The sequence below is a fragment of the Pristiophorus japonicus genome, chromosome 2 (assembly GCF_044704955.1).
Source record: "Pristiophorus japonicus isolate sPriJap1 chromosome 2, sPriJap1.hap1, whole genome shotgun sequence".
Classification (NCBI taxonomy): Eukaryota; Metazoa; Chordata; class Chondrichthyes; family Pristiophoridae; genus Pristiophorus; species Pristiophorus japonicus.
The window spans coordinates 1,584,165-1,596,549 of record NC_091978.1 but is presented as its reverse complement, the minus strand read 5'-3'; the positions used below and the strand labels follow the sequence as shown (position 1 = coordinate 1,596,549).

The 12,385-nt window shown below is 46.6% G+C and overlaps 1 protein-coding gene across 1 annotated transcript in view; it reads right to left on the bottom strand.

Annotated features, from left to right (window-relative positions):
- The window catches only part of LOC139235179 (zinc metalloproteinase-disintegrin-like batroxstatin-2), a 546,822-nt gene that overhangs the window by 63,105 nt on the left and 471,332 nt on the right, over window positions 1-12,385 (bottom strand). Inside the window, exon 22 of the mRNA XM_070866402.1 lies at window positions 6,564-6,647. Coding sequence (XP_070722503.1) covers window positions 6,564-6,647 — 84 coding nt within the window. The remainder of the gene's footprint in view (window positions 1-6,563; window positions 6,648-12,385) is intronic.

Sequence of the window (12,385 nt, the reverse complement as noted above, 5' to 3'; positions counted from 1 at the left end):
GTAGCAATTGCAGCGCAGGCCCAAGCCACCCAACAACTAGGTGATGCCATGCGATCACTGACTGTTGCCGTCCTCTTTGTTTTCTCTACAATCCAACGGGGAAGTGATGGTGCCGATGCAGGCCAGCAAGTTGTAGTCACACATCGTGACCTGGATGCTGAGGCTCCGCTTTGTGTGATCCCCAAGAAATGCAAGGTGCTGTCCTTCTTCAGGATGTCAGGATTCCTGGCTTCCACCACTCTCACTCAGATATTGCCCCTAATGCAGTCCACACCCGAGCCATCACAGACTGCCGCCGCCGATGCTGACCAGTCCGCAGCCAGGCCTTCCAGGCCCAGAGCTGTTCCAGGGTGTCGTCGTAGCCGTCTGTACTGTCTGGCCCATACACACACACAACAGCCCTCAAGCTGCCTTGCTGTGGCCACTGAGGCCTCAATGAGGAGGTGCAGTTGGTGTGGGAGGGTGGTAAAGGGTAGGTGGAGGGGGAAAAGGTCTGATTAAGGACTAGTGCCACTTTGGGGACATGTACATAGAAGTATTAATCAGGCCTGTCTATAGTTAAGTTACATTACTGCACTTTAGTATGGTTGAGTGCGTTACAACAGGACCTTGTATTTTGTTTGGTTATTTGGGGGAGTGTGTGTGTTTGTTTCAGTAAAATGTTACTTTGACCATTTCCATTGGCGTCTAGTGTATCATTGTACACTTAACCAGAGATGTGCCATTATGCAGTATTAGCTGCAACCCTCAGCTTCCTCCATTCAAGAGAACCAATCCATTATGAGCTGCTGACGTGCGGCTCTTGGTCCGGCAGCATTGCCGCGCTGCTTCCCCCATGGATGGTGTACCTCCTGGTGTGGCTGGACATTCGGGGCCTCGCCAGGCTCCTGTTCCTGAGGTGGGGCTGCAACCCCACTGGCAATGCCTAGCCCCTCGTGATGGCCAAGTTGCTGCATGTGTCCCCTACTGCAGCCTGGAAGGATCCGGAGGCATAGAAGGTCAGCATCATAGTGACCATCACTGCGATGGGCAGCGCAATCCTGGTGCCGATGCGAGGCTGCAGGTCTGCCTGTAGGAGACGGCATATCTCTGTCAGCACCTCGTTTCAGAAGCGCAGCCTTCTCACACACTGCTCCTCAGAGAGCTGGAGGTATGAGCATTGCTGTATGTAAACTGTGGGTGGTAAGGCCTCCTGCCCAAATGTATTCAGCCGCCCCCCATCTGTGGGCCGACATGGCCAAGAGTCCTTCTATCTTGACGCCGCTTAGTAACATCATCATCATCATCATCATGGCAGTCCCTCAGAATCGAGGAAGACTTGCTTCCACTCTTAAAATGAGTTCTTAGATGGCTGTGCAGTCTAATACGAGAGCCACAGTCTGTCACAGGTGGGACAGACAGAGGTTGAGGGAAGGGGTGGGTGGGACAGGTTTGCCGCACGCTCCTTCCGCTGCCTGCGCTTGGTTTCTGCATGCTCTCGGCGACGAGACTCGAGGTGCTCAGCGCCCTCCCGGATGCACTGCCTCCACTTAGGGCGGTCTTTGGCCAGGGTCTCCCCGGTGTCAGTGGGGATGTTGCACTTTATCATGGAGCAGGATACTCTGGCGAACTAGTAATGTCCCCATTAAATTATTTCACTGAAGTTGTAAGGACACTGTAATGGCAGATAAATCTGCAGCTTTAAAGTCTGGGCTTCACGCAGCGTGCTGTGCGCAAATGTTGCAGTCAATGTGACCTCCGACTTAGGATCCTCCTCCCTCAATTTAAACAGGCAGCAAATAGCAGTGACTCGACCGTGGGACTGCTCAGGTTTTCAGGCGTCACATGGAGCGGAAGGTCAATGTACAATCGGGGCACTAGCGGGACGTTGCACGACGATTGACATCATGATTTGAATGAAACATGGTTTTATGAAAGGGAAAATATGTTTGACAAATTTGTTGGAGTTCTTTGAGGATGCAAGGAGCAGGGTGGATAAGGGGGAACCAGTGGATGTGGTGTATTTGGATTCCCAAAAGGCATTCGATAAGGTGCCACATAAAAGGTTACTGCAGAAGATAAAAGTTCACGGGGTTGGGGATAATATATCAACATGGATAGAGGATTGGTTAACTAACAGAAAACAGAGAGTCAGGATAAATGGGTCATTTTTCGATTGGCAAACTGTAACTAGTGGGGTTAGTGCTGGGCCTTCAACTATTTACAATCTATATTAATGATTTGGATGAAGGGACCGAGTCTAATGTAGCCAAATTTGCTGATGATGCAAAGATAGGTGGGAAAGCAAGTTGTGAGGAGGACACAAATAATCTGCAAAGGGATATAGACAGGCTAAGTGAGTAGCAAAATTTGGGCAGATGGAGTATAATGTGGGAAAATGTGAGGTTATCCACTTTAGTAGGAAGAATAGAAAAGCAAAATATTATTTAAATGGAGAGACTACAGAATGCTGTCGTACTGAGGGATCTGGGTGTCCTCGTACATGAAACACAAAAAGTTAGCATGCAGGTACAGCAAGTAATTAGGAGGGCAAATGAAATGTTGGCCTTTATTGCAAGGTGGAAGGAGTATAAAAGTAGGGATGTCTTGCTATAAATGTGAGAGCACACCTAGCGTACTGCGTACAGTTTTGGTTTCCTTATTTAAGGAGGGATACACTTGCATTGGAGGCAGTTCAGAAAAGATTCACAAAGTTGATTCCTAAGCTTTTTTCTAGTGAGGTTCCACAGGGCTCGGTCCCTTGCATTTTGTAGTATATATTAATGATTTAGACTTATAAGAAACATAAGAATTAGGAACAGGAGTAGGCCATCTAGCCCTTCGAGCCTGCTCCGCCATTCAACAAGATCATGGCTAATCTGACCGTGGACTCAGCTCCACTTACCCGCCCGCTCCCCGTAACCCTTAATTCCCTTATTGGTTAAAAATCTATCTATCTGTGACTTGAATACATTCAATGAGCTAGCCTCAACTGCTTCCTTGGGCAGAGAATTCCACAGATTCACAATCCTCTGGGAGAAGAAATTCCTTCTCAACTCGGTTTTAAATTGGCTCCCCCGTATTTTGAGGCTGTGCCCCCTAGTTCTAGTCTCCCCGACCAGTGGAAACAACCTCTCCGCCTCTATCTTGTCTATCCCTTTCATTATTTTAAATGTTTCAATAAGATCACCCCTCATCCTTCTGAACTCCAACGAGTAAAGACCCAGTCTACTCAATCTATCATCATAAGGTAACCCCTTCATCTCCGGAATCAGCCTAGTGAATCGTCTCCGTACCCCCTCCAAAGCCAGTATATCCTTCCTTAAGTAAGGTGACCAAAACTGCACGCAGTACTCCAGGTGCGGCCTCACCAATACCCTGTACAGTTGCAGCAGGACCTCCCTGCTTTTGTACTCCATCCCTCTCGCAATGAAGGCCAACATTCCATTCGCCTTCCTGATTACCTGCTGCACCTGCAAACTAACTTTTTGGGATTCATGCACAAGGACCCCCAGGTCCCTCTGCACCGCAGCATGTTGTAATTTCTCCCCATTCAAATAATATTCCCTTTTACTGTTTTTTTTCCCCAAGGTGGATGACCTCACACTTTCCGACATTGTATTCCATCTGCCAAACCTTCGCCCATTCGCTGAACCTATCTCAATCTCTTTGCAGCCTCTCTGTGTCCTCTACGCAACCCGCTTTCCCACTAATCTTTGTGTCATCTGCAAATTTTGTTACACTACACTCTGTCCCCTCTTCCAGGTCATCTATGTATATTGTAAACAGTTGTGGACCCAGCACCGATCCCTGTGGCACACCACTAACCACCGATTTCCAACCCGAAAAGGACCCATTTATCTCGACTCTCTGCTTTCTGTTAGCCAGCCAATTCTCTATCCATGCTAATACATTTCCTCTGACTCCACGTACCTCTATCCTCTGCAGTAACCTTTTGTGTGGCACCTTATCGAATGCCTTTTGGAAATCTAAATACACCACATCCATCGGTACACCTCTATCCACCATGCTCGTTATATCCTCAAAGAATTCCAGTAAATTAGTTAAACATGATTTCCCCTTCATGAATCCATGTTGCGTCTGCTTAATTGCACTATTCCTATCTCGATGTCCCGCTATTTCTTCCTTAATGATAGTTTCAAGCATTTTCCCCACTACAGATGTTAAACTAACTGGCCTATAGTTACCTGCCTTTTGTCTGCCCCCTTTTTTAAACAGAGGCATTACATTAGCTGCTTTCCAATCCGCTGGTACCTCCCCAGAGTCCAGAGAATTTTGGTAGATTATAACGAATGCATCTGCTATAACTTGCGCCATCTCTTTTAATACCCTGGGATGCATTTCATCAGGACCAGGGGACTTGTCTATCTTGAGTCCCATTAGCCTGTCCAGCACTACCTCCCTAGTGATAGTGATTGTCTCAAGGTCCTCCCTTCCCACATTCCCGTGACCAGCAATTTCTGGCATGGTTTTTGTGTCTTCCACTGTGAAGACTGAAGCAAAATAATTGTTTAAGGTCTCAGCCATTTCCACATTTCCCATTATTAAATCCCCCTTCTCATCTTCTAAGGGACCAACATTTACTGTAGTCACTCTTTTCCGTTTTATATAGCTTTATATATAAAGCTTTTACTATCCGTTTTTATGTTTTGCGCAAGTTTACCTTCGTAATCTATCTTTCCTTTCTTTATTGCTTTTTTAATCATTCTTTGCTGTTGTTTAAAATTTTCCCAATCTTCTAGTTTCCCACTAACCTTGGCCACCTTATATGCATTGGTATTTGATTTGATACTCTCCGCATTGGTCTTTGATTTGCTACTTAAATGTAGGGGGCATGATAAAGAAGTTTGCAGATGATACAAAAATTGGCCATGTGGATGACAGTGAGGAGAAAAGCTTTAGAGTGCAGGAAGATATCAATGGCCTGGTCACGTGCAGAAAAGTGGAAAATGGAATTCAATCCGGAGATGTGTGTGGTAATGCATTTGGGGAGGTGCAATAAGGCAAAGGAATACACAATAAATGGGAGGATACTGAGAGGTGTGGAGGAGCAGAGGGACCTTTGGAGTGTATGTCCACAGATCCTTAAATGTAGCAGGACAGGTCGAGAAGGCAGTTAAAAAGGCATATGGAATGCTTTCCTTTATTAGCCGAGGCATAGAACACAAGAACAGGGAGGTTATGCTGGAACTCTATAAAACACTAGTTAGACCACAGCTGGAGTACTGCGTACAGTTCTGGTCACCACATTACAGGAAGGATGTGTTGCACTAGAGAGGATACAGAGGAGATTTACGAGGATGTTTCCAAGACTAGAAAATTTTAGCTACGAGGAAAGATTGGATAGGCTGGGGCTGTTTTCTTTGGAACAGAGGTGGCTGAGGGGAGAATCATAGACATTTAATTGAGGTGTATAAAATTATGAGGGGCCTAGATAGAGTGGATAAAAAGGACCTATTTCCCTCAGAGGAGTCAATAACCAGGGGGCTTAGATTTAAAATAGTTGGTAGAAGGATTAGAGGGGAGATGTGGAAAAAGATTTTCACCCAGAGGGTGTTGGGGGTCTGGTAGATGCAGAAACCATCATCACATTTAAAAAGCACTTGGATGTGCACTTAAAGAGCCGTAACCTACAGGGCTACAGACCTAGTGCTGGAAGGTGGGATTCGGCTGGGTAGGTCTTTTTCGACCAGCACGGACACGATGGGCTGAATGGCCTCCTTCTGCGTTGTATTTTTTCTATGATTCTATGAAGGGGTTGTCTTATGAGGAAAGGTTGAGCAGGATGGGCCTGTACTCATTAGAGTTTAGAAGAATGAGAGGTGATCATATTGATTCTGAGGAAGCTTGACAGGATAGATGCTGAGAGGATGTTTCCCCTCCTGGGGGAATCTAGAACTAGGGGGCATATTTTCAGAATAAGGGGTCGCCCATTTAAGACAGAAATGAGGATGAATTTCTATTCTCAGAGGGTTGTGAATTTTTGGAATATTCTACCCCAGAGAGCTGTGGAGGCTGGGTCACTGAATATATTCAAGGCTGAGATAGACAGATTCTTGAATTATAGGGGAGTCAATGGTTATGGGGAATTGGCAGGAAAGTGAAGTTGAGGCCAAGATCAGATCAGCCATGATTTTATTGAATGGCGGAGCAGGCTCGAGGGGCCATATGGCTTACTCCTGCTCCTATTTCTTATGTTCTTAGGCTTGAGGGGCTGAATGGCCACCTCCTGTTCCTATTTTCCTGCACCTCCTCTCCGAAACAGTAACTTATGTACTCGTAAAGCAAAGGAACTGCTGACGTTTCAGTTTGTGACGCTGACTTGTTTTAAACCCAACACTCTGGGTTACAGGGATAATTATTTTTGCACAGCATTCCGCTCCTTACACTCATGCAGCTGTTTAAACCAGAAATGTGTTGCATCTAAGTGGGGACTAATTGGATAGATCTTTCAAAGAGCTGGCCAGGCACGATGGGCCTTCTATGCTGTATCATGCTATGATTCTAATGGTAGCAGCTAAATTAGTTGTATAGATAAATTGTTTGCTTTTAGGGTTTCTTACCAGTGTGTGCACATGAGACTATTACTCCTGGCTGTTCCACTTTAGAGGTATTCCGACCTTGCTTGACCTTTGGTGCTGTAGGAACTAAAAAGATGTATATTAGTGATGATTCCGTATCACAAGCCACATATTTTTGCACAGTCACCGTATTCAGATATAACCGCAGTCATTCACTCCTGGCCAGTGCAGAGGGGCTTTATCGAGGCTAGGTCCTGATACCACTAACAGCAAACCTACAGCCAAGAATGTGTTGGTACGGCCACCTACCTTAGCAACACATTTCGGCTTAATTAGATGGTTCTTTATATAGTTATGAGAAGCGCAAATGCAGGGACAATTTGATTGATTCTATGCGTGTGCGAGTGACTGTGTGTGTGTGTGTGGCTGTGTGTCTTTGAGTGAGTGTGTGTGTGTGAGTAGCTGTGTGTGTGAGTAGCTGTGTGTGTGAGTAGCTGTGTGTGTGAGTATGTGGCTGTGTGTGTGTTTGACTGGCTCTGTGTGTGAGTTAGTGAGTGGCTGTGTGTGTGAATGAGGCTGTGTGTGAGTGAATGAGGCTGTGTGTGAGTGAGTGGCTCAGTGTGTGTGTGCGAGTGGCTGTGTGTGTGTGAGTGGCTGTGTGTGTGTGTGTGTGTGTGAGAGAGTGGCTGTGTGTGTGTGTGTGAGAGAGTGGCTGTGTGTGTGTGAGTGGCTGTGATTGAGTGGCTGTGTGTGTGTGAGTGGCTGTGATTGAGTGGCTGTGTGTGTGTGAGTGGCTGTGTGTGTGAGAGAGTGGCTGTGTGTGTGAGTGGCTGTGATTGAGTGGCTGTGTGTGTGTGAGTGGCTGTGATTGAGTGGCTGTGTGTGTGTGAGTGGCTGTGTGTGTGAGAGAGTGGCTGTGTGTGTATGTGTGAGAGAGTGGCTGTGTGTGTGAGTGGCTGTGATTGAGTGGCTGTGTGTGTGTGAGTGGCTGTGTGTGTGAGTGAGTGGCTGTGTGTGTGTGTGAGTGGCTGTGTGTGAGCGGCTGTGTGTGTGTGAGTGGCTGTGAGTGAGTGGCTGTGTGTGTGTGTGTGTGTGAGTGGCTGTGTGTCTTTGAGTGAGTGTGTGTGTGTGAGGGGCTGTGCGTGAGTGAGTTTGTGTGAGTGACTGGCTGTGTGCGAGTGGCTGTGTGTGAGTGGCTGTGTGTGTGTGAGTGAGTGGCTGTGTGTGTGAGTGTATGTGTGAGTGAGTGGCTTTGTGTGTGAGTGTATGTGTGAGTGGCTGTGTGTGTGTGAGTGAGTGGCTGTGTGTGTGTGTGTGAGTAAGTGAGTGGCTTTGTGTGTGAGTGTATGTGTGAGTGGCTGTGTGTGTGTGAGTGGCTATTTGTGAGTGTGAGTGTGTGTGAGTGAGTGAGTGAGTGAGTGAGTGAGTGAGAGTGAGTGAGTGTGTGAGTGGCTGTTTGTGAGTGAGTGACTGTGTGAGTGACTGAGTGGCTGTGTGTGTGTTTGGCTGTGCAGATAGGAAAACTGCAAATGTAACGCCTCTATTTAAAAAAGGAGGCAGACAAAAAGCAGGAAACTATCGACCAGTTAGCGTAACACCTGTCGTTGGGAAAATGCTGGAGTCCATTATTAAGGAAGCAGTAGCGGGACATTTGGAAAAGCATAATTCAAATAAGCAGAGTCAGCATGGATTTATCAAAGGGAAATCATGTTTGCCAAATTTGCTGGAAATCTTTGAGGAGTTCTTTGAGGATGTTGCAAACAGGCTGGATAAGGGGGAACCAGTGGATGTGGTGTATTTGGATTTCCAGAAGGCATTCGATAAGGTGCCACATAAAAGGTTACTGTGCAAGATAAAAGTTCACGGGGTTGGGGATAATATATTAGCATGGATAGAGGATTGGCTAACTAACAGAAAACAGAGAGTCGGGATAAATGGGTCATTTTCTGGTTGGCAAACAGTAACTAGTGGGTTGCCGCAGGGATCGGTGCTGGGTCCTCAACTATTTACAATATATATTAATGACTTGAATGAAGAGACTGAGTGTAATGTAGTCAAGTTTGCTGACGATACAAAGATGGGTAGGAAAGCAAGTTGTGAGGACACAAAAAATCTGCAAAGGGATAAAAACAGGCTAAGTGAGTGGGCAAAAATTTGGCAGATGTAGTATAATGTGGGAAAATGTGAGGTTATCCACTTAGGCAGAAATAATAGAAAAGCAAATTATAATTTAATTGGAGAAAAATTGCAAAGTGCTGCTGTACAGAGGGACCTGGGGATCCTTGTGCATGAAACAAAAAGTTAGTATGCAGGTACAGCAAGTGATCAGGAAGGCAAATGGAATGTTGGCCTTTATTGCAAGGGGGATAGAGTATAAAAGCAGAGAAGTCCTGCTACAACTATTCAGGGTATTGGTGAGGTCACACCTGGAGTACGGCGTATAGCGTATACCTGGAGTGGCTGTGTGAGTGTGTGTGAGCGGCTGTGTGTGAGAGTGGCTGTGTGTGAGAGTGGCTGTGTGTGTGAATGGCTGTGTGTGTGTGAGAGTGGCTGTGTGTGAGTGGCTGTGTGTGAGTGGCTGTGTGAGAGTGGCTGTGTGTGAGTGGCTGTGTGAGAGTGGCTGTGTGTGTGTGTGAGTGGCTGTGTGTGTGTGAGAGTGGCTGTGTGTGTGTGTGTGTGTGTGTGAGAGAGTGGCTGTGTGTGAGTGTGTGTGAGAGAGTGGCTGTGTGTGTGGGTGCCTGTGTGTGTGAGTGGCTCTGTGTGTGAGAGTGGCTGTGTGTGTGTGTATGTGTGTGTGAGAGAACGGCTGTGTGTGTTAATATACAGTGTAAACAGCTGGGGCCCCAGCACAGAACCTTGCGGTACCCCACTAGTCACTGCCTGCCATTCTGAAAAGTCCCCATTTACTCCTACTCTTTGCTTCCTGTCTGACAACCAGTTCTCAATCCATGTCAGCACACTACCCCCAATCCCATGTGCTTTAACTTTGCACATTAATCTCTTGTGTGGGACCTTGTCGAAAGCCTTCTGAAAGTCCAAATATACCACATCAACTGGTTCTCCCTTGTCCACTCTACTTGAAACATCCTCAAAAAATTCCAGAAGATTTGTCAAGCATGATTTCCCTTTCACAAATCCATGCTGACTTGGACCAATCATGTCACCTCTTTCCAAATGCACTGCTATGACATCCTTAATAATTGATTCTATCATTTTACCCACTACCGATGTCAAACTGACCGGTCTATAATTCCCTGTTTTCTCTCTCCCTCCTTTTTTAAAAAGTGGGGTTACATTGGCTACCCTCCACTCTATAGGAACTGATCCAGAGTCAATGGGATGTTAGAAAATGACTGTCAATGCATCCACTATTTCCAAGGCCACCTCCTTAAGTACTCTGGGATGCAGTCCATCAGGCCCTGGGGATTTATCGGCCTTCAATCCCATCAATTTCCCCAACACAATTTCCCGACTAATAAGGATTTCCCTCAGTTCCTCCTCCTTACTAGACCCTCCGACCCCTTTTATATCCGGAAGGTTGTTTGTGTCCTCCTTAGTGAATACCGAACCAAAGTACTTGTTCAATTGGTCCGCCATTTCTTTGTTCCCCGTTATGACTTCCCCTGATTCTGACTGCAGGGGACCTACGTTTGTCTTTATTAACCTTTTTCTCTTTACATATCTATAGAAACTTTTGCAATCCGTCTTAATGTTCCCTGCAAGCTTCTTCTCGTACTCCATTTTCCCTGCCCTAATCAAACCCTTTGTCCTCCTCTGCTGAGTTCTAAATTTCTCTCAGTCCCCGGGTTCGCTGCTATTTCTGGCCAATTTGTATGCCACTTCCTTGGCTTTAATACTATCCCTGATTTCCCTTGATAGCCACGGTTGAGCCACCTTGCCTTTTTTATTTTTACGCCAGACAGGAATGTACAATTGTTGTAGTTCATCCATGCGGTCTCTAAATGTCTACCATTGCCCATCCACAGTCAACCCCTTCAGTATCATTCGCCAATCTATCCTAACCAATTCACGCCTCATACCTTCAAAGTTACCCTTCTTTAAGTTCTGGACCATGGTCTCTGAATTAACTGTTTCATTCTCCATCCTAATGCAGAATTCCACCATATTCTGGTCACTCTTCCCCAAGGGGTCTCGCACAACGAGATTGCTAATTAATCCTCTCTCATTACACAACACCCAGTCTAAGATGGCCTCCCCCCTAGTTGGTTCCTCGACATATTGGTCTAAAAAACCATCCCTTATGCACTCCAGGAAATCCTCCCCCACCGTATTGCTTCCAGTTTGGTTAACCCAATCTATGTGCATATTAAAGTCACCCATTATAACTGCTGCACCTTTATTGCACGCACCCCTAATTTCATGTTTGATGCCCTCCCCAACATCACTACTACTGTTTGGAGGTCTGTACACAACTCCCACTAACGTTTTTTGCCCTTTGGTATTCTGCAGCTCTACCCATATAGATTCCACATCATCCAAGCTAATGTCCTTCCGAACTATTGCCTTAATTTGCTCCTTAACCAGCAATGCTACCCCACCTCCTTTTCCTTTTATTCTATCTTTCCTGAATGTTGAATACCCCTGGATGTTGAGTTCCCAGCCCTGATCATCCTGGAGCCACGTCTCCGTAATCCCAATCACATCATATTTGTTAACATCTATTTGCACAGTTAATTCATCCACCTTATTGCGGATACTCCTTGCATTAAGACACAAAGCCTTCAGGCTTGTTTTTTTAACACCCTTTTTCCTTTTATAATTTTGCTGTACATTGGCCCTTTTTGTTCTTTGCCTTGGGTTTCTCTGCCCTCCACTTTTCCTCATCTCCTTTCTGTCTTTTGCTTTTGCCTCTTTTTTGTTTCCTTCTGTCTCCCTGCATTGGTTCCCATCCCCCTGCCATATTAGTTTAAATCCTCCCCAACAGCACTAGCAAACACTCCCCCTAGAACATTGGTTCCGGTCCTGCCCAGGTGCAGACCGTCCGGTTTGTACTGGTCCCACCTCCCCCAGAACCGGTTCCAATGCCCCAGGAATTTAAATCCCTCCCTGCTGCACCACTGCTCAAGCCACGTATTCATCTGCGCTATCCTGCGATTCCTACTCTGACTATCACGTGGCACTGGTAGCAATCCCGAGATTACTACTTTTGAGGTCCTACTTTTTAATTTAGCTCCTAGCTCCTTAAATTCGTTTCGTAGGACCTCATCCCTTTTTTTTACCTATGTCGTTGGTACCAATGTGCACCACGACAACTGGCTGATCTCCCTCCCTTTTTAGAATGTCCTGCACCCGCTCCGAGACATCCTTGACCCTTGCACCAGGGAGGCAACATACCATCCTGGAGTCTCGGTTGCGGCCGCAGAAACGCCTATCTATTCCCCTTACAATTGAATCCCCTATCACTATCGCTCTCCCACTCTTTTTCCTCCCCTCCTGATCAACAGAGCCAGCCACGGTGCCATGAACTTGGCTGCTGCTGCCCTCCCCTGATGAGTCATCCCCCTCAACAGTACTCAAAGCAGTGTATCTGTTTTGCAGGGGGATGACCGCAGGGGACCTCTGCACTACCTTCCTTGCACTGCTCTTCCTGCTGGTCTTCCATTCCCTATCTGGCTGTGGACCCTTCACCTGCAGTACGACCAACTCGCTACACGTGCTACTCACGTCATTCTCAGCATCGTGGATGCTCCAGTGAATCCACCCTCAGCTCCAACTCCGCAACGCGGACCGTCAGGAGCTTGAGGTGGATACACTTCCTGCAGATATAGTCGTCAGGGACACTGTGAGTGTGTGTGAGAGAGTGGCTGTGTGTGTGAGTGCCTGTGTGAGTGTTTGTGTGTGAG